This window comes from Podarcis liolepis, assembly GCF_965112155.1.
Source record: "Podarcis liolepis genome assembly, chromosome: 12".
Taxonomy (NCBI): domain Eukaryota; kingdom Metazoa; phylum Chordata; class Lepidosauria; order Squamata; family Lacertidae; genus Podarcis; species Podarcis liolepis.
In genome coordinates, this window is record NC_139563.1 from 9,379,889 (window position 1) to 9,401,997 (window position 22,109).

Below are 22,109 nucleotides of genomic sequence, written 5' to 3' on the forward strand. Positions count from 1 at the left end.
TTATGTCGTATGTTGTAAACAAAAATTGCCCTTTTCCTTTATGGAGTATCCAAGAGCCCATATAGAGACCTTACATAGGTTCCCTATTGGTAGGAGAGAATAACAGGGGCCAACCAGAGAATATTGAGAAGCAAAGCAGCTAGTAAGCTTGATCTTTATTGAACTGTTGCAACAGGGTGCTCCCCTCACCCGCAGGAGAGAGGAGGAACCCAGAAAAAATGGTGCACAAGGCCTTATAAAGACTTTTGAAATTGCCACCCTGTAGATCAAGACCACCCCCAGAAGCATCATACCTACATCACAGAAAAGGCGGTCTTAAAACAGAAATTTGAATGTTGTTTTTCTCCTGTCATTGTTTATCTCCTGTCTGGCAGGTTACTTGATTGGATTGCCTGGGGAGCCTGGCCAGTCTTTTGTAATGATAAATACTTAGTTCCTAGGCCAGGTCACAGGCTCACACCCTATTCAAACACAGACATACCCTTAAGACAGGATTTGTGAAGGAAAAGACAATGGGGAGGCTTTTCCATTTTCTTTTGACCTTGCAGAGAAAACATTTGGTCAGTTTGGGAATCAAAATGGTTCCAGGTCGGTCTTCCTGTGCTGATCTATGTATATGCTTGGTTGGTACACTTATGAACATTTAACATATATCTAAGACCTCAAAATTCCTATCACATGTATGCTTACATACAAGAGAATATCCACACAACACACCAGCCTTCCTCAAGAGAAGTTCTGGACCACATTTGTAATCTCTCTGCCCAACTTTAATTCTTGGCTCTTTGTTCCCATCCCCCCATTATTTTTTAAATATTTCCTTAGTTGGCATTTCCAGCATTAGAATAAATAACAGCAGCGACATGGGACAACTTTGTCTTGTCCTTTTTCAATATGGCATTTTCCCGTGATATTGCCATTTATTGTTGGCAGCCGGGTTAATGGGTTACAGAGTAGTGTTGCAGAAATGTGAGGCACAAAAGATCACAGTGGATACCCATCCTTCTTGCCAAATCCCATCTAAACATTTATTTTGGGTTTAAACATTAATTCCAGAGGCTAGGTGAAAAAAGTCTTTGGGGGAGATTGCAGTCGCAGAAGGGAAGGGTAGAAAGAAGCTAGCAATGTCTGACACTGGGGAAATCATCAAAACTCTTGGAGACTTTGGGCGTTTCCAATGGCGGTTGTTGATGCTCGTGACTCTAGCTTCGCCAAGCCTCGCCTTCCATATGTTTTCCCAGTTATTCATGGTCCTGGAAGAGCCCCATCATTGCAACACAAGCTGGTTCAACGCCATCGGCTTGAACCTGACTGAAGAGGAACGGCTGAACTTGACCCTTCCCAAAAAGCCCGATGGGACATTTGAAGAATGTCTCATGTACACTCCAGTGGACTGGGATCTCGATGCCATCGTGCAATATGGACTTAATTCTACCGAAAAGTGTCGGCGTGGGTGGGTTTATCCTTCAAACCAAGAGCCTTCCTTGCTTACACAGGTTTGGAAATTGTATTTTACCCTTTGGATCATTTGCTTGCTTTCCCCCTAAGTTATTTATTAATTTATATACCAATTATGTGCCAAAATGGCTTCTAAGCAGTCTATATACCCCTGTGTCCTTCCCTTCGTGGATCCCAAGGCAACCTACATTTCTGTCCCACTGTGATGGGGTCTCCCATCCAGGCACTCGTCCAGGCCTGGACCTGCTTAGCTTTGACAAGGTGGTGGCCTCGTGGTTCTTCAGACCGTATAGCAGGACCGCAGTCCAGCACTTTTATTCTGCGCAGACAGCGCCTTGCAATGTCTCTTTGCAAGGAAGCAGACATTACGAAGTGCACATTCCTGAAGGTGATTTTTTGAACCGTTAGAAGTGACGGCAGCAGCCACTGATTTTGGTTATTTCTTTATATAAGATTGTCCCAGCATACGTCATGCTTCAGAGAAGCCTATTTAGACATAAAGCAGTATATTAATGGCAGCTAGAGAGTTGACAGCCACACGTCCTGGTCGATAGTTTCCTTCGGTGTGTAAAACATCACTCTCGTCCTATTCCTCTAGCTCCTTCTGGGAAGAGTCCCTAATTGTGTGTCTAGACCCCGCATTCCCCCCCTCGTAAAGAATTAAGACACCAGGACACAGATATTATGTTAATGTTATTGGGCAAATTTTGGCCACAACTTTATTGATTACAGACTGTGAGCAGTATTGGCTTAGGCATTGAATGAACTATATCTGACTCCTGCCCGTTGCGTAGGGAGTCCGGTAAGGGTAAACCACCAGAAAAGGGAGTCCCGTTGATGCAGAACAACACGAGCTCCCCCAGATGTTCCCGTCGGGGTCGTGTCATGGCCCTAGCCCCGCCCTGGGCTTCGGACAAGATCCACACCCCCGGATTCCTTTAACGGAATACCCTTAAGCTTGGAGGGGCAGGTGATGGCCACACCTCCCTCATAAGGTCAGACAATGCCTAACCGCGAAACCTTACAAAGTTGTGACGATTGCTACGAGGTAGGTGAAAACCAAATGGCCCCTTGCCAGTTTTTCCAAGTGGAAAAATTCCTACCAGGCCCCTCAACGGCGACCAACCAAGGTCCATAGCAAGGGCAATGCAGAAAACCTGTAAAATAGGGAGGGAGGGAGGGAGTTTGAAGAAGCGAGCCAAGAGGAAGCCCTCCAGCTCACGCCCCAGCTTAAATGGTCCCGGCCACGCCCCCCAGCTACCAGATTGGCCAGCTGGACGATGACGTGGCCGGGATTCCCCAGGCAACACGGGACTTCGTCCCCCGCCCCCGGAGTAGAGTGCGTGGCCACGTGGTCCACTGCAACTCCTCCCCACGGTTAAGTGGAGCGGACTTCACAGCTTTTGAGACTTCCTTGCACGTCCACCTCTGGCCTTTTGATGCCAGCGCTACCAAATCCCTGTTCCTAGGAATATAGGAAGAGCGCTTTAGAATAAGGCGAAATAAAGTCTGTTCTTACAGTGGCTAACCACTGGAGGCAATCTTTGGCCATCATGATTAGTAGTCCGTGGTTGTCCTATTCTCCATTAGTTTGTCTAATCCCCTTTTCCACAGTTTAGCCATGCAAGCATTGTGTATGGTACCAGGTACCTCATTTTGAGCACAGTGAAGTCTCAGGAGGTGGTGCATGTTGCATTTCACAACCTCGCAATTCAGAGCCATTTCACTTCCACACCTGTAGCCATAGGCGCCAACTCCTGTTAAACATCTTATGAACCGCCCTGAGATCTTCGGACAACAGGCAATATATAAATTTAATTAACAACAACAACTCCCAACCCCAGTGCCTGCCCCACGGATGATGCTAAACCATAATTTGGCAACCCTAAGTGTTTTTGCAAGCGAGGGAAAGTGTATTGCTTTGCATTCATTTCTTTGTCTTCCTGACTCTTTCCAGCTCCCTCCCACCAAATTATGAACTTTAAACTTAAACAGCAGCAGCATTTTTCAGGCAAGTAAAAACGGTAAATGCAATGGCCGCTATCAAAAAATATTTGTGTGTGCATATGCGCGCGCGCACCCAATTAAAATTAAAAGCAAATTGAATTTAAAAAATCACCCAAAGTTACACCACAAAAGGAACTTAATTCACATTCAATTCACTTGGAAATTATAGGTGCAATTCAGAGATGTTTGATTTACCGTAATTCAGTGAATTAGTTAACCTGAATTAGTTCATTGCAAGATCTGAATGGACCTTGGTTGAAGAGCCATGTTCTCCACTGACAGCTCCCCTGGTTTTCCGGGTTTACTATCTGGAGATGTTAGGGATTGAATCTAGGTCTTTCTGCATACAAAGCAGCTGTTCTAACAATGAGTTCTGGTCCTTCCAATTAAAAGTAGCAGGTCTGTATTCTTGGACAGCTGTTGCCAGTTAGTGCAGGGAACAGAGGGTTAGGAAGACCTAATATGCTAACCCTATGGTTGAAAACAGTTTCCTATGCACAAGCCTTGGCTACTGAAAAGATGTGCCCATTGTCAAGGTACAAGTTTAATTCTTTCCCTCTTCTGATTCCTTTCAAGTAAAGTGGCTTTCCTTTTCTTTCCTTAAGTTTGACCTGGTATGTGACTGGGAAGATTTAAACGACATCTCACAATCTATTTACATGCTGGGCCTTCTTGCTGGAGCGCTGGTGTCTGGTCTGTTAAGCGACCGGTAAGAGAGAAAATAAAAGGGGCAGCAGGCTGGGGAAATGTTGCCATTTAGAAATGTGGTCAGTCAGCAGGAGATTCCTGCCCGTCCCCAAAAACCAGCTTCAGAAGGATTTTACCCAGGACAGTAGCAGGGGAGGAATGGGTTAAATTCCCCGCTGCTTACCTCCCTGCTTGTAATTATTAGATTCCCCAAGCTAACACAACTTGCATTTTTTAGAAACCTGCACCTTAAATGCAAAATAAATAAATGCATTTAACTTTGCATGTAGCTTGGTCCTAAGAGCACCGTGGTGTCTTAAAAATGGGTAAAAGTGATTGTGGCACTGCTGCCTGTGTCACCAGACTCCTAAAGTCTACCACAAGCACAAAACCAGAGACAGCGGAGAGGTGTGGCCATGAAACTCAGGAGGTTCATTGGGTTTATGACATTTATCTGCAAAGTTTAAAGCACGTGAGATAAACTATTCTCAGCAGTAGAATTTGTGATAACATGGCCATCATTGCAAGGCTAGGAAGGTTTAACACACGTAGTGGGAGACAGGTCCCTAGTCTCAGTTAAGACCTCAATGGGCAGAGTCAAATTTTATCATGAATTGTTACATCTGTAGTTTCATGATGGGGTTTGGAGCGTGTCTTCAACAGCAACAAAACAACGGCTTCTAAGCCAGTACAGTGGTACCTCGGGTTAAGAATTTAATTCGTTCTGGAGGTCCGTTCTTAACCTAAAACTGTTCTTAACCTGAGAACCACTTTACATGGGGCCTCCCGCTGCCGCCGCGAGATTTCTGTTCTTGTCCTGAAGCAAAGTTCTTAACCCGAGGTACTATTTCTGGGTTAGTGGAGTCTGTAACCTGAAGCGTCTGTAACCCGAAGTACCACTGTAGAAGAAGTGAAATGACAATATCACAATAAATGCTAGTTTTTAAAGACACCACAATACAGTGGTACCTTGGGTTAAGTACTTAATTCATTCCTGAGGTCCATTCTTAACCTGAAACTGTTCTTAACCTGAAGCACTACTTTAGCTAATGGGGCCTCCTGCTGCCGCTGCTCCGCCGCTGTACAATTTCTGTTCTCATCCTGAAGCAAAGTTCTTAACCTGAGGTACTATTTCTGGGTTAGCGGAGTCTGTAACCTGTAGCGTATGTAACCTGAAGGGTACGCAACCCAAGGTACCACTGTACTCTGATCCTTTCTGCCGCAGCAGACATAACAGGATGTTTCATAGATGAGCAAGCTCCCTCTGGCTTTTAGCAATGGCCTATTGTCATTGTTGTCATGCATATAATAGGAAACTCAGGAGCAGAGTCATGGCTGCTATGTAGCTACTGTGAAAAAAGAGGAAGATGCAGGGAGACCGTAAGGTTCATAGAAGTAGGGGGGTAGATATAGGGGGACCTAAGGGGGCACCCCCAGTGACGACTGAGCTTGCACAGTGGCCATACAATGTTGTATGATGGGGAAGACTGGGAGGAGGGAATGGAGTATCTTGGGAAAGGTATGACTGGCTGGTACCCTAAACACCAGTGACGTCTGTTTGCAGGTCCCACTTTTTGCAAAACCCAGTGTTGTAAACAAAATCTGCCCTTTTTCCCTTATAGGGTATCCAAGAGCCCATATAGAGTCCTTACGTAGGTTCCCTATTGGTAGGAGAAAATAACAGAGGCCTACCAGAGAATATTGAGAAGCAAAGCAGCTAGCAAGCCTGATCTTTATTATTCTGTTGAAACAAGGTGCTCCCCTCACATGCGGGAAAGGAGGATGAATCCAGAACAATTGCACGCAAGGCCTTATATAGACATTTTAAATTCCCTGCCCTGGAGCTCAAGACCAACGCTCCATACATCATATCTACATCACAGAAAAGGTGGTGTTGTTTTCCTGTCTGTCAGGTTATCTGATTGCCTTTCCTGATAGTCTGTCACCCATTAAAATGCTGGTTACTCAGTCCCTGAGACAATGGGAAGGCTCCCTGACCTCCCCCTCCCTCCTTGCAGAGAAAACATTTGGGAATCAAAAATGATTTCAGGTTGGTCTTCCTGTGCTGATCTATGTAAGTGCTTGGTTGGTACACTTATGAACATTTAACATCTAAGACTCAGGTGTCACTGTGGGTTAAACGACAGAGCCTAGGATTTGCCGATCAGAAGGTTGGCAGTTCGAATCCCTGTGATGGGGTGAGCTCCCGTTGCTCGGTCCCTGCTTCTGCCAACCTAGCAGTTCAAAAAGCACGTCAAAGTGCAAGTAGATAAATAGGTACCGCTCCGGTGGGAAGGTAAATGGCGTTTCCGTGTGCTGCTCTGGTTCGCCAGAAGCGGCTTAGTCATGTTGGCCACATGACCTGGAAGCTGTACGCCGGCTTTCTTGGCCATTAAAGAGAGATGAGCTCCACAACCCCAGAGTCGGCCACGACTGGACCTCATGGTCAGGGGTCCCTTTACTTTTAAGACCTCAAAATTCCTATCACACCAGTATACAAGGCAAACATCTGGAAATCAGGAGTAGCACTTGGGGGAGGTTGGGAGTATGTAAGTTACACCAGCCTCTGCCAATGTGGTGCTCCCATCATCCCTAATTGCCGGTCCTGCTGGCTGGGGCTTATGGGCTCCCAGAAGCACCTGTCTTTTCATCCCTCTACTAAAGAGTGCAGCTGGAGACCAATGTCCTTGTGACCAGGGATTTTTGTGTGTGCCTCCTATTTTCTGCTACTGTCTTAGGAGAGCGAAAGTTCCCCAAAAGCAACCTGATGGCAAAATGCATTCCCTCCTCTCCCAGGTTTGGTCGGCGGCCAAGTCTTCTGTTGTCCATGCTCATCGAAGGCGTGTTTGGGGTTGCTACGGCCTTTGCTCCCAATTTCTACCTCTACATTGCGTTCCGATTTCTTGTGGGTGCTTCTGTTTCCGGAGTCGTGATAAGCAGTTTAGCTTTAGGTAAGATGTACAGAAACGGCTTTACAAAATAGAAAGGGAAGCCTAGTCTCTGGGTTGCTCTTTGGGCAAATGCGGCCCTCAATACCATTCTACCCGGCCCTCGGAAATATCTCCATGCCACCGCACTCGCTGGCTGTTCTTTGTGCGGTGTGTGCTTATTTTTATTATGTTTATTATGAATATTCGTTACTCGCCGCCTTGCGAGACATCCTCAGGGGATGAAAAGGCTAAGGAGTAAACCCTACACAAATCTGGAGTGCGGTCCCTAAGACAGTTGGGTGGCAACTTCTGCAGTGAAGCTGGTGCCAAATGTATGGCTCTGCTTTCTTTTGGATCACATCAGCGAGGCCTTTTTCTCGCTCTCTGACTGCATTTTTTAAAAGATCAAGAGTGGTGTTTATGCTCTGAATAGCTTCACATTTCTGAAAGCACAGCATTCTGAGTCTTAAGTATGGCTTTTGAAGACAGATATACCAGACTCTCATATGAGCAGAAGCGATAGCGCAATGGTCAAGCCTTGTGCTTTGCATGTAGAAGATACCAGGGTTCAGTTCCTGACATCTTCAGACAAAAGGACCAAATAGCAGGTGAAAGGGAAGATCCTTCTCTACCTGAGGCCCCTGGGATCTGCTGCCTTTTGGAAGTCCGAAGCCCTCCAGAAGGACCAATAATGTGATCTTTCATCAAGCAGCTTCATTTGTTCCGTTTGTGATATGCACTTGTCAGAACATAAGACCTGGGCCCTGGGCCCTTCCAGGGTTGTTGGACTACAGCTCCCATCATTGGCCATTCTTGCTGGGGTTCATGGGAGTTGGAGTCCATCAATGTCTGGAGGGCACCATGTTGTTCACCCTTGACCTAGGTTCTTTGTAAGCCCTGGTGATCTTCCAATAGTTGAGGCTGCTTCGCACAGAGCTATGCAAAATAAACCCCAGACTGACAGCTGGCCAGCCACTTGTCAACCTTGTCCCATTGGGGAGATAAGAACCTGTCCAAGTTCAGTTGACCTAGGGCAGTGATGGCCAATCTTGGCCCTCCAGCTGTTTTGGGACTACAATTCCCATCATCCCTGACCACTGGTCCTGTTAGTTAGGGATGATGGGAGCTGTAGTCCCAAAACAGATGGAGAGCCAAGTTTGGCCATCACTGACCTAGGGCAAGGTTTATTACCCACTATATTGCTGCCCTAGGAATAGGTTTTTAAATGGCTTTCCATCTGGAACAATATTTTAGTAAGTCACAACCGTGTGTGTGTGTGTGTGTGTGTGTGTGTGTGTGTGTGTGTGTGTTGCTGAACATCCAAGACAAGTGCCCTACATAATAGCTGCAAATTCTCTTTGCACTACCAGCAGGAAAAATCAAGAGAGGGTTTTGTGGAACTGAATGCAACTTGAAGCCAAAACTTGTGAGACTGCCTTGTCAAAAGCTATTAAAAAATAATAATTAAAGCTTTATTCATATGACTGGTTTTTTGTTATTTCGATTTGCTTTGAAATCAATTTCTACTAACCACCTGTAGCTACAGAATGGGTTGGAATTGTCTACCGTCCACATACGGTGATTATCAGCCATGCAGCCTTTTCCGTGGGGCAGATGATCCTGGCTGGCCTGGCTTATGCCTTTCGCGACTGGAGGACGCTGCAGCTTGCTGGATCTGCCCCAGTTTTTGCCCTCTTCTTCTACCTGTGGTGAGTACTGGATCAGAATGTGACAAGTCCCAGAGCCAGGCCCTCAGCCACCCAGCCACCTATTTTTTTTATTTGAAGTGGTGTTCTGTTTTGTTTTTACTTTGCCTTCTGCAAGAGCCCCAAGGTGGCTTACATTGAAAACAAGTGCATTGCAGAGGGTTAGACTAGATGACTCATGGTGTCTCTTCCAACTCTACTGTTCTATGAGTTGGACTTACAGCAGTATATCATACACACACACACACACACACACACACACACACTTTTATTGATTTTTTAACATATCAGTTCCAACATTCATACAACATATCTTCTCATCTTATAAAATATATTAGACATCCGTCAACACCTCTGATGATTTTCCGTTCTTTATCACTTATTCTGCATTTTTTAATTTCTATATTGCATTTAATTGCCCTTAACTACTAATTCTTTTCATAGTCTTTCTTGTAATATTTCAAATAATCCACCTTAAAAAAAACTTCTTGCAAACCTACTAGCGTAATCTGTTCATCACAATTACTTTTCGAATTGTTCATATATTTACTCCAGTCCTCTAAGAATCTCTGATCCCGCAGGTTTCGAATCCTTCCTGTTAATTTATCTAATTCTGCATAGTCCGGACTTGCAGCAGTATATCAAGGGTTCCAGCCTGCTATGCTGTCTGCCAGGTCACTGTACCATTCTGTTTTTGTTTTGTTTTGTTTTGTTTTTAGTAGGGATGTAATGGACTGTCCTGAATTTGCTTGCCTGTTGGAATAAAACCATCCTGAAGATGCCTGCAAATAAAAACATCCTGAAGATCCCAGGCCACAGAGAGGTTAGGCTGGCCTCAACTAGAGCCAGGGCTTTCTCGGCCGCGGCTCCAATCTGGTGGAACGCTCTATCACAAGAGACTAGGGCCCTGCGGGACCTGACATCTTTCTGCAGGGCCTGCAAGACAGAGCTGTTCCACCAGGCCTTTGGTCGGGGCGCAGCCTGACCCCCTCCTCTGGCAATCTCCACAGAATTTTGCTTAATGGTTGCCATCAATTTGATTTTAATTAATTTTATAATGAATGTTTTTAGAATGTTGGGTTATTTTGATTGCTGTTAGCCGCCCTGAGCCCAGCTTCGGCTGGGGAGGGCGGGATATAAATAAAATTTATTATTATTATTATTATTATTATTATTATTATTATTATTATTATTCTCAGGATCCTTCCTGAATCTGCTCGGTGGCTGGTGACCAAAGGAAAAACAGAAGAAGCCAAGAAGCTTCTCCAGAAGGCATCTTCTGTCAACAAGCGAGCCATCCCACTGAAGCTGTTAGATGAGGTAAGAGAAGCCAGGCGTTGTAGCCAGCTATTCTTTCCAAAAAATATCATTTATTTCACCTAGTCCATATTGTTTTGTGCACCCCAATCTCAGAACGGTGAGAGGGGTGCCAGAGCATATCTTGGGGCTAATTATTTGCACCCCTCCCCCCACAAAAATAGCTAGCTTCAATTTTCAAAAGCAGATGTCTTGTAGGAAAAATGAAAAGCACAAAACTTGAAAATGAAAAATGTATTTTAAATTGCTGAAGTCGCCTACTTGTAGCATCAGAAAATTGGATCCTTAGGCATGGCCTGGGGAGTGGAGCTCTATGGCTCTAGGATGAAGAAGAAGAAGAGTTTGGATTTGATATCCCGCTTTATCACTACCCGAAGGAGTCTCAAAGCGGCTAACATTCTCCTTTCCCTTCCTCCCCCACAACCTTTGATGAAGTCAAAGAGGCAAATGTAGCTCAGTAGTATTTGCCATACAGCCTAGACTGTTTTTTAATCTAATCCAGTGTCTTTTCATCTAATCCAGTGGCTGGGAACTTGTGGCTAGATATTGGTTGGGCAACATCTCCCATTGTCCCTGACTGCTAGCCTTGCATCCTGGGGCTAGCAGAGGGCCGCAGAATCACTATTCCTGTCTTACCGTGTACTTAAGCTCAAAAGAAAAGAAACGCAGTCGTACCTTGGTTTTCGAACAGCTTAGTTCATGAACAACTTGGAACTCGAACGCCGCAAACCCAGAAGTAGGTGTTCCGGTTTGCAAACTTTGCCTCGGAAGCAGAACATCCGGCATGGCTTCCGCAGTTTCTGATTGGATGCAGGAGTGCCCTGCACCAATCAGAAGCTGTGCCTTGGCTTCCAAACGTTTCAGAAGTCGAACGGACTGCCGCAACGCATTCTCTTTGAAAACCAAGGTACGATTGTGGATAACACTTTCCCCGTGCTACAAGCAAATGAATCTAGCCAAGCCATCCTGACTCCTTAGCAGCCTCCATTTAGCAACTCCTCACGTCTCCATTGCGCAAATCATGTTTACCCCCTAACTCCCACAAAACCTTGTCCAGCTGAGAAGGTGAGCGGACAGGAACCATGGATGAGCTGGGCAGGAACTGCGCTTCTTTTTGGTCGCCGCAAAGCCCAACAGAATACCTGCCAAGTGCCCTGGGAAAAATGGGACATCTGGGGTTTTCTGTGAGAGATTGCGGTGGCCATTTTCGGTGTCACGTGCTCTCACACTGTGTTCTCACCCCCAAAAGCGCTTTTTTGGGGGGGGGCAAGGGCAAGGAATGTGTCTCCAGAAGTTGGGCAGTGTGCTAAAGGGACACAGATATGGCCAACACTCAACACTCAATTCAATGAGTTGAATTGCAACTCATTACCAAACTTAAAACCATGGAGAGACCTGGTCTGAACAAAGACATTGGATTCTTATCTCATTATACATGACTAAGCCATTTTTCACCTTCTCACCCCTTGCCTTTTCCTGTAAGACCTATTGCAGTCGTTAAGAGTCGTCAACAGGCTCATCTCAGCTATCTGCCAATCTCCCATTCCCACCACCCTTCTGAGTAATACCCCTCCCCACCTTCTCACTATATAAAAGGATCTGGCAACTTCTGTTTCAGTGTATCTGAAGAAGTGTGCATGCACACGAAAGCTCATACCAAGAACTAACTTAGTTGGTCTTTAAGGTGCTACTGGAAGGAATTTTTTTATTATGGCCAACACTGTTTGGGTGGTCCATAACTATAGTTTGGTTTTGATGCAGAAACAACAACAACAAAAAGTGACCTGAGGTGGGCTTTCCAGAAAGCAAGAGATTACAAATGAAGTTAACTTGGTTTCCCCACTCCGTCCTTTCTCTCTTTGTTTTCACTTTCATGTCTTGCAAAAGCTGAAACCTGAAAAGACCGTGTCTGCAGGCATTTGGGAACTGTTTAGAAACCCCCACATGGGGAAGGTGACTTTCGTCCTATCAGCAGTCTGGTAAGCCTGTTATCTATTGTTACTTTATTTGCAGTAGTACATTTGCAGGCCAAAGGTGCAAAGTTCCTGGCCTCTGCTCTGTATGGAGAAGGTTCCCTTTTCAAACTCCGCTATCTCCAGGTGTGGCTGGCAAGGACGCTACCTGAAACCCCAGAGTGTCACAGCCATTGTGTGGACAATACTGAGTCACATGGACCAGATATCCAACTTGGCGTATTTCCTAGATCTGAGAATGGCATTGGGAAGACTACTTACCCGTGATGGGCAAAAGGGCCAATGATTTGATTACGCAGAAAGCATCTTAATACATTTTGTCTCCTTTTATATTACCCTATTCATACATCGGCCCACACTGAATGATCAGCGTCTGTAATTTGCCCAAAATACATGCCCTTTTCCAAGTCGCATTTCCAAAACGATCTGCACTCCCATCCATGTGGGTTAGAAAATGTTAACGGAAAAATCCGAGGGCTCCCTTAGACAAAAACAAAGACACCAACCAGGATAACTTGGAGCAAAACAGCAGCCTGTAGGTTTGGCCTTTATTGATCTGTTGCAACAGGGTGCTCCCCTCACCCGCAGGAGAGAGGAGGGACCCAGAAAAATGGTGTGCAAGGCCTTATAAAGACTTTTGAAATTGCCACCCTGTAGATCAAGACCACCCCCAGAAACATCATACATACATCACAGAAGGGGTGTAACCTAAGACCACCCCTCAGATACATCATACCTACATCACAAAAAAGTGGTCTAAACAGAAATTTGAAAGTTGTTTTTCTCCTGTCTGTCAGGTTACTTGATTGGATTGCCTGGGGAGCCTGGCCAGTCTTTTGTAATGATAAATACTTAGTTCATGGGCCAGGTCACAGGCTCACACCCTATTCAAACACAGACATACCCTTAAGACAGGATTTGTGAAGGAAAAGACAATGGGGAGGCTTTTCCACTTTGACCTTGCAGAGAAAACATTTGCTCAGTTTAGGAATCAAAATGGCTTCAGGTCGGTCTTCCTGTGCTGATCTATGTACGTGCGGTTATGAACATTGCCATATATCTAAGACCTCAAAATTCCTATCACAGAACCTTTTAAAGAAGTTAAAACGGGGTACTGTGAGGAATCGCAAAGGCGTGTTTTGGGAAGTGCTGTGTGTCCTTCCAGTTTAAAACTTGCCTTACTTTTAATCATGGATATGGTCTGTTCGTCTTTAGGTTTGTCAGCAGTTTGGCGTACTACGGGTTGAGCTTGAACGTGGGCGGTTTCGGTTTCGATATCTACCTGACGCAGGCTATCTTTGGGGCTGTTGAAATTCCAGGTCGTCTCTCCTGCATCTTCCTGGTGCAGTGGCTGGGGAGAAAGAAATGCCAATCTTCCGCCTTGCTCCTGGGGGGAGCTTGTTGCCTTCTCATCGCAGTCATCCCAAAAGGTGCATATCAATCCCTGAAGGGCTAGCATCCCCCGGGCTAACACTCTTAATGCCAAAATTAGCTGTTTACAAACTTGTTGTTGTTTAGTCGTTTAGTCGTGTCTGACTCTTCGTGACCCCATGGACCAGAGCACGCCAGGCACTCCTGTCTTCCACTGCCTCCCGCAGTTTGGTCAAACTCATGTTCGTAGCTTCGAGAACACTGCCCAACCATCTCGTCCTCTGTCGTCCCCTTCTCCTTGTGCCCTCCATCTTTCCCAACATCAGGGTTACTTTTCCAGGGAGTCTTCTCTTCTCATGAGGTGGCCAAAGTATTGGAGCCTCAGCTTCAGGATCTGTCCTTCCAGTGACCACTCAGGGCTGATTTCCTTCAGAATGGATGCGTTTGATTTTCTTGCAGTCCGTGGGACTCTCAAGGACTGCAAGAAGATCAAACGCATCCATTCTTAAGGAAATCAGCCTGTCCATCTTGGGTGGCCCTGCACGGCATAGCTCATAGCTTCTCTGAGTTATTCAAGCCCCTTCGCCACGGCAAGGCAGTGATCCATGAAGGGGGTTTACAAACTATAAAAACACAAAAAAGTTAAAATATAAAGATCCCAGACTAAAATATGCAAGAAAACAATCCCATTTGAAACCACACAGCAATTTAAGCAGGAGATTGAATTGAGAGATCAAGGCAATGCCTGTGGCAACAGATACATCTTCTGAAGCTGGTGGCATGCCCATACAGATGGCGCCTCTCGTACCCATGGCCTCCTCCCCTGAGCATGGGTTGTTGAAGCCCTGGGTTGCATGACAACACACACACACACAGCTTTTGTTTTTGGGTTTTCTTTGACATACAATCTTTCTTCCCCCAGATCTGCCTATACTAGTAACGCTGTTTGCCACCACGGGGAAGTTTATCATGTCTGGTTCCTTATCTATATCATATGTGTATTCTGCAGAGCTGTTCCCAACTATTGTCCGGTGAGGCTTGCTATGTACTTTTAAAAATATTGTGTCTCAAAAACGGGGTGTATTTATGCAGACGGCCTGAAATAGAGCATTTTTAAAATAAAGAGTTATATCAGATGTAAAGGTTACATTTCCAGTTTTTAAATTGGATAATTCACGACCTTTTGCAGTGTTACGTAATGTAAGTTGCCCATATGAGCAGCCATAGCCATAGCACCACCCTGTCTGCTCTTTTAAGTTAGCCTGCTGCTCTGTGTAATTCAAGCTCTTGTAGACTGCAAAGGGCTTTGATGACAAAATGGCGGAAAGGGGGGGGAATGCTAGGTCTGGAGAACCAGGCTCTCTAGCAAAATTTGAGAAACGTCACACACCATCAGGGCTTTTTTTCAGCCGGAGCACACCAGAGCTCAGCTCCAGCACTTCTCAGGTAGACATCATTGCCATTCTAAAAGAACAAGGAAAATGTTCATAATGACCTCTTTTTCTAGAAAAATAGCACTGCATGTTGTGTTTATAAACCAACCATACAATCAACAAACGATTGTAAGTTTAAACTCGTAGACTGGGTGAATGGAAAAGACTGACAGAAACAAGTGAAATCTCCACCCTCCATTCACTTTCCTACAGAGGTGCCAACTTCTAAAGACGATTGCGAGTGCCCAATGTCACAAGGAGCCAGGGGTAAGGCTGAATGCCCTCTGAACATTGAGGGGGCCTAAGAGTTTTTTAGTGGGACACGGGTGGCGCTGTGGGTAAAACCTCAGCGCCTAGGACTTGCCGATCGCATGGTCGGCGGTCCGAATCCCCGCGGCGGGGTGCGCTCCCGTCGTTCGGTCCCAGCGCCTGCCAACCTAGCAGTTTGAAAGCATCCCCGGGTGCAAGTAGATAAATAGGGACTGCTTACCAGTGGGAAGGTAAATGGTGTTCCGTGTGCTGCGCTGGCTCACCAGATGCAGCTTGTCACGCTGGCCACGTGACCCGGAAGTGTCTGCGGACAGCGCTGGCTCCCGGCCTATAGAGTGAGATGAGCGCAGAACCCTAGAGTCTGGCAAGACTGGCCCATACGGGCAGGGGTACCTTTACCTTTACCTTTAAGAGTTTTAAGCCAATGCTTATTCCTGCTTCCAAGGGGAGCTGGCTGTTCATAGTGCTTATTGGCTGTGCCTTGTGGCAATCCAAAAGCCGCTTGGCCTATATCCAGGTTTCAGGAATCTCTAGGGAGAGTGCCATTTGTGTGGGTTGCCTTTTTACATCCATGGGCCCCCTCTGGCTCACATGGAAGCAGTGCCAGCTCCTGAGCCTGGGAACTACCATTTTGATTTCCTGCAATGCCTCCAATGTGGCTCCCCTCCAGAGGATTGTGGAAAAGACTCGCCACACATGTCTTCCTTCCTTCTCAGGCAGACTGGAGTGGGGTGGTGCCAAACGGCAGCCAGATTGGCAGGCATCATCTCGCCTCTGATTGGTCTCTTGGACAAGTACCACCCCTCTATCCCCGTGGTGATATTTGGCAGTGCAGCCGTGGCTGGTGGACTCCTTGCTTGCTTGCTTCCGGAGACGTGCGGCAAGGAACTCCCGGATTGCATGGATGACATTGCACACTATCAGAGGCAAGTGTTGGGGTGGTTCGGAAGACTTGTGCATTTATTTATTCTCTTGCCCTTTTTTTAAATCCATGTGTTTGTGCTTGAGCTGTTGACCTGGTTGTGCTTCCTGGCTGTGTGGAGTCCGCAAGGCAGCTAACCGCTTCCATTAAAACAATGCAATGCTAAAGCAACTGTGTTGGGTGATTTTAAAACACTGTTTTGCGCCTACCAAGGGCCAAGCAATTGTTTACAGTCATTTATACATATGGTTAGGGGACGCGGATGGCGCTGTGGGTTAAACCACAGAGCCTAGGACTTGCCGATCAGAAGGCTGGCGGTTCAAATCCCTGTGACGGGGTGAGTTCCCGTTGCTCGGTCCCAGCTCCTGCCAACCTAGCAGTTCGAAAGCACGTCAAAGTGCAAGTAGATAAATAGGTACCGCTCCGGCGGGAAGGTAAACGGCGTTTCCGTGCGCTGCTCTGGTTCGCCAGAAGCAGCTTAGTGATGCTGGCCACATGACCTGGAAGCTGTACGGCGGCTCCCTCGGCCAGTAAAGCGAGATGAGCGCCGCAACCCCAGAGTTGGTCACAACTGGACCTCATGGTCAGGGGTCCCTTTACCCCTGTACATACATATGGTTAATTGAACTGGTTATCAGAAGAGAAGGTTGACTTTTGAGGTTTTTACTGTCACTTGGGAATCTCAGGGCTATGGATCGCTTGATTACTCTGCCTCCTGGGCTGCTTCACACGTGCATTGCTGTTGCTCGAGGTCTGCAATATTGAGGGTTTGCTTGCATGTGCAGATGAGCTGTCACAGACCTAATGCCACAAGCAGATCTCGTGTCTCAGCCAGGGCAGAAGGTCCACTTGTTTGCCTTCTATTAACTTACATGAATGTGTGCCTTGATCTTCAATAACTGTGGCTGAATCGCACATGTTAGGCATCATCTGACAGTGCAACCATCAGTGCTAATGTGGCGTCACCTGAATGGGCTGAGAAAGGCTGTGTCTGAAACCCCGGAAAACTGCTGCAAGTCAGAACAGACAATATTAACCTACATGGACCCAAAACCATGACGAGAGCCAGTGTGGAGTAGTGGTTAAGAGCGGTGGACTCATAATCTGGTGAACCGGGTTCGCTTCCCTGCTCCTCCACATGCAGCTGCTGGGTGACCTTGGGCCAGTCACACTTCTTTGAAGTCTCTCAGCCCCACTCGCCTCACAGAGTGTTTGTTGTGGGGGAGGAAGCTAAAGGAGAATGTTAGCTGCTTTTAAGACTCCCTAGGGTAGTGATAAAGTGGGATATCAAATCCAAACTCTTCTTCATGACTCTGTGTGAGGCAGCTTCTGTGAACCAATTCCTAGGTTTGCTTGATGCACCTGCCATTCAGAATCGTTTGGAGCAGAAAACGTATGCATGAATTTAATAATTTCCTTTTAAACTTCTGTCCCCTCCATAGGCCCAGCAAAAGAATCAACGGTAGTTTGGGAAATGCATGTTTAAAACCGAATGAAGAGATTACTGAACGGATAGCAATAACTCGCCTTTAACCCACCATGTGGATTGCTCCAAGCTGCCAAGAAGAATGTGTGAATTTCATCCCCTTCTACTCTGAGCCCAGCAGATAAAAATAATTGGTTTAAATATTTTGTTTTTAAAAATGGTTTTTAAATGAAAATTAAAAAATCAATTCTATTACGTGCCCCTTAAAATAACTTGGTTTGAAAGATCTGAATGTAATATGAGCAGATTAAAAGCATACACTCATGTTTAAAAGAACATTGATAATCTTAGGATAGATCTGGTTGTGCTTCTTACAGAATAGCTGCAGTGCAAATTTAGGGTGCAGTTCTATGCTCACACATATATGGGAGTAAATCCCTTTGGACTCAATGTAGGAAGTCTAGAAAACATCAGAATCAGCATTGTATCAAGCCAGACCTGGAGATGCTAGGGATTGAACCTGACACCTTCTGCATACACAGAATCATAGAATTGTAGAAGGGTCCCACGGGTCATCTAGTCCAACCCCCTGCAAAGCTGCAATCTCAGCTACAGCATTCATGACAGAGGGCTATCTAAGCTCTCCTTAAAAACCATTGCACTCTTTCTTTTTCTTTTTTACAGCTGGTGGATTATTAGCTTTAAATTGTTTTATTGTTTCAAAATGCTGTACTTGTAGTGTCCGATGTTCTCTCCAGCATGAGAATTTGCTGGGATGGAATGTTTTAGGGTTGTAAATACTCTTGTGAAACGAATATGTGAAATAGTTGAGCGTTTCTCTTATCAGGAGACCTCTGTAGCTTTGCAAGTCTGAGGGAAGTGATCTGCTGGTCTCAGCTTTACCCTTGTACTTGAAAGTTCCAGTGTACCTGAGGAAAACAGGTTTGCACGTACGCGTTTGTTTTGTACAGTTTCCATAGCTAAATGTCTGAAAAAGCTTTAGCTATAATGGGGGAAGACGGCAACTTTCTGAAACCTAAGAAACACAGGCCATAACTTTTAACTGTTACATATTCAAGACACACCAATATAACATGTCTGTCCTGAGAAATATTCAGGTACACTCCAGGCAAAAAAAGTTCCTCTATAACCAAACTTTTGGCTGATTAAACCATTGATGTCCTTCTAATGGTGTTTGTAGAAGGGGGGGTATTTGTTTGCTGTTGTTGTTATCTTATGTTATGTATTTTGTGTTTCTATTTTGTATTTTTATGTTATAAACCAGCCTATGACGTTTGTATGAAAGGCAGTATCTGAATGAATCAAATAATTAAATGGATAATAGTTTGAGCCATTGGCATTGTGAATACATACTGGTGGAATACAGGGTTTTTGAAAGGCAGATACCCCTTTAAAACCCAAAATGAACACAAAGCATGATTTGCCCCTTCCTTACATACTATATATGAGAGGTGGTTTCTCCATGAGAGTCAGCCATTCATTCCGTAACCAACAGGACAATCCAATGTCACTTTCCAACTAAGTGACACTTGGATGTCCCTGAAAGGTACCTAAGTGTAAATATTTTTATTGGTTTTCTGAACACACAAATAACAAATATCAACATAAGACAGGATCATAGTCCTTTTGCTGTTCACAGTGAAATCCAGTAGATTAAGCCACAGGTCTTCATGGGTTGATGGGGGTAATTATTGTAATGACTACACCTGTTAACATACAAAATAACTAAAAACAAAAAGGTGTCAGAGCCATCTGTTTTTACATTCCTGTTAATTTTTCAGCTAAACCAATTTGCCAAATGTTTGTGTGCCACCTGGATAATGTTAACCTGAGACCAGTTTTCAAGTGCTCACTTATCAGCTAATGAGCCGCCACCATCAAAAATCTACTTAAGTCCTTGTAAGGAACATCAGCATTTTTGATTATAAAATAGGAGCAACGACGCTAGTTGAGGCGTACTCTGAAGCTTGCACCGTACTATGTTACTAGTCTATTCAAATGGTGTTTGCCAGAATGGATATATTATGGTGCGGTTCCACCACATATGATCCTAAAAGTAATCTATTTATTTCAGCTGCCTTGTCAAACTTGTACTGCCAAAACTGGTACCTCTCTAACACTGGGTTTCTCCAGTTTTCAGCAAGATTGCCTGGTAAGCACAACTTAAGGTAAAGGTAAAGGGACCCCTGACCATTAGGTTCAGTCATGACCAACTCTGGGGTTGTGGCGCTCATCTCGTTTTATTGGCCGAGGGAGCCGGCGTACAGCTTCCGGGTCATGTGGCCAGCATGACTAAGCCGCTTCTGGCGAACCAGAGCAGCGCATGGAAATGCCGTTTACCTTCCCGCTGGAGTGGTACCTATTTATCTACTTGCACTTTGACATGCTTTTGAACTGCTAGGTTGGCAGGAGCAGGGACCGAGCAACGGGAGCTTACTCCGTCACGGGGATTCGAACCGCCAACCTTCTGATTGGCAAGTCCTAGACTCTGTGGTTTAACCCACAGTGCCACCCGCGTCCCACAAGCACAACTTAGCTAGTCCATTTTACACTTCAGGCAAAACAGGGCCTGCAGTGCAGACATTCAGTACGGACTGCTGTTAGCTCGCAGGGGAAACGGGACAACTCCTGGCCGCATGGCATTCCTTTAGGGCTGTTTATGGACTCAGGAGAATACATATGGAATTTATTAAAAAAGGGAAAAAATGTCTAATAACTCCCCCACTTCAGACTAAAAGCATTCGTGTTCAGTGTTGGATGCAGACCTTGGTTTGTGCCTGCCAGCAATGAACTCTCAAACAGCAGCAGTTCTCAGCCCTTGAGTGTTTATTCTCCTTGCTCAGCCCTGGTTCTGCTAAGTTCTTATGCTGATGATTCCCAGCTACTTCTGTGTCAGTTTAGAAAAATATAAAGGAACAGTTCCTGACTCTTTCCTCAGGGTCTTTAGGTTTCTTGTCCTTCCTTCTCCCAATCTTCCTCTCTCCTTTGATAGCAAGCTCAGAGAGACTACAGGCTGTCAGCTGCTAGGCCAAACAGACTGGACGCTGGACCAAATAAAACCCAGCAAAAAAGACTTGAAGCCAACACCCCTCGCTCATTTTTGTCCTGAAACAAACAATATTCAAATGGCCCCTTCTTGTTGCTATAACTCATCTAAGGTTGCATACCTGCACACTGTACATTTAAAGCACAGTCTCTCTCATCACCCCAAGAACCCTGGGTAATGTTGTTTGTTAAATGTGCTGGGGGTTTTAGCATTATTGGGGGTAAACTACAGTTCCCACGGTCCTTTGCAGTGTTCTAAATGTTTGGTGTGGATGCAGCCGTACATGTTAATAGCCTCGAGGCTCACTTTCTTTTTAATTGGAGGAAATACTTAAGTCAAAGGAACACCAGGACTGAATAAGAAGAGAACAATCAGAAATAAAGTATAGCCTTGGCAGTAGCTGTGATAGCATATATTCCTTAAGTTTATCCGATGCCAAAGCCTGATTAATTATTCACTTAATCCATAGCCATGATTGTGTTTAAACATTAATTTCAGTCCCCAGGTGTGAGAACCATGCAGACCGGCTGCCAAAGATCCCAGAATGATCAGATTTGGAGACATCTTGAAGGTGATCGGAGAATTTGGCAGGTTTCAGAAATGGCTGGTGGTGCTGAACTGCATCCCCAATTTCCTAATTCCCTTTCACGTGTTCGGACAAGTCTTCATTGTCATGGACGTGCCTCACTACTGCAACACGAACTGGATCCTTAATATTACCCAAAACCTGACCCAAGAGCAGCAGCTGAACTTGACCATTCCCAGGAAACCAGATGGCTCTTTTGAGGAATGCTCCATGTTTACTCCTGTGGAAGGCGATATCGATTCAATCATAAAAGACGGACGAAATTCCACGGAAGCCTGCCGAGATGGTTGGGTGTATCCCACAGATCCAAAGCCATCGTTGCTGACAGAGGTATTTTACAGCCCTTGTTGAATAATTTGACTCTGTCTCTCCTGAAGGGTGTGTGCATGCGCGCACATCAATTGCTAACCATACTAGACAACTCTAAAGTGATTTCATTGGTGCTGTCCCTACAACTAAAAACCTGGATAGGGGAACGGACAGGTCAGGGAATGCTTTTGAAAAAAAAGCCAGTGAAGTCGGGTTTAAAAAGAAGAGACCATTACAGTTTAAGGATTATGAATTTTATATTAATTCTCTATGTAAGGCGCGACTGATGGTACTTTCACTATGGTTCATTTTGTCCTTTTTTGTTGTGTGTTGAGCAAACAAACAAACAAACAAACGAATGAATGAAAAGAAAACAAAAACCAGTGAGCCTATGATAAAGTACCAAAATGTGGATAGATTAGTGGCATTCCTCTTCTTTTAATCCAGATGTTACATATCATGGGATAGTTATCCTGAAGCTCTTTGATGTTGAAGCCTTGTTGGATGATGTGCTTATTTAATTCCCATTCTTACTTTCCTAATCTGATTTCTGCAAGTATGAAACTTCACTGTCTGGGAGATAATAAATTATTATTATTATTATTATTATTATTATTATTAACCAGATTTTGAACCAGGGAGACAAT

At 45.1% G+C, this 22,109-nt stretch overlaps 2 protein-coding genes across 5 annotated transcripts in view; both read left to right on the forward strand.

Annotated features, from left to right (window-relative positions):
* On the forward strand, positions 1-18,850 carry LOC310689378 (solute carrier family 22 member 13-like). 3 transcript variants are annotated; one of them, XM_083467032.1, is made up of 10 exons: positions 1-1,496; positions 4,071-4,174; positions 6,949-7,103; positions 8,623-8,791; positions 9,988-10,108; positions 11,993-12,084; positions 13,294-13,508; positions 14,372-14,480; positions 15,869-16,078; positions 17,517-18,850. In XM_083467032.1, the coding sequence occupies exons 1-10, from the start codon at positions 1,125-1,127 to the stop codon at positions 17,605-17,607; spliced, it is 1,638 nt and encodes a 545-aa protein (XP_083323158.1). In that variant the 5' UTR covers positions 1-1,124; the 3' UTR covers positions 17,608-18,850. The 3 variants fall into 3 exon arrangements, with proteins under 3 accessions (XP_083323158.1, XP_083323159.1, XP_083323160.1); XM_083467033.1 differs by lacking the exon at positions 14,372-14,480 and having other exon boundaries at positions 15,873-16,078; XM_083467034.1 differs by lacking the exon at positions 17,517-18,850 and having other exon boundaries at positions 15,873-16,072.
* LOC310689377 (solute carrier family 22 member 13-like) overlaps positions 18,398-22,109 on the forward strand; it is a 17,298-nt gene continuing 13,586 nt past the window's right edge. The window contains exons 1-3 of one of the 2 annotated variants that reach the window (XM_083467030.1): positions 18,398-18,450; positions 19,596-19,673; positions 21,066-21,483. In XM_083467030.1, coding sequence (XP_083323156.1) covers positions 21,112-21,483 — 372 coding nt within the window. In that variant the 5' untranslated portion in view covers positions 18,398-18,450; positions 19,596-19,673; positions 21,066-21,111. Of the gene's footprint in view, positions 18,451-19,595; positions 19,674-21,065; positions 21,484-21,638; positions 21,735-22,109 lie in introns of those variants that run through there. The other variant, XM_083467031.1, reaches the window with a different exon arrangement.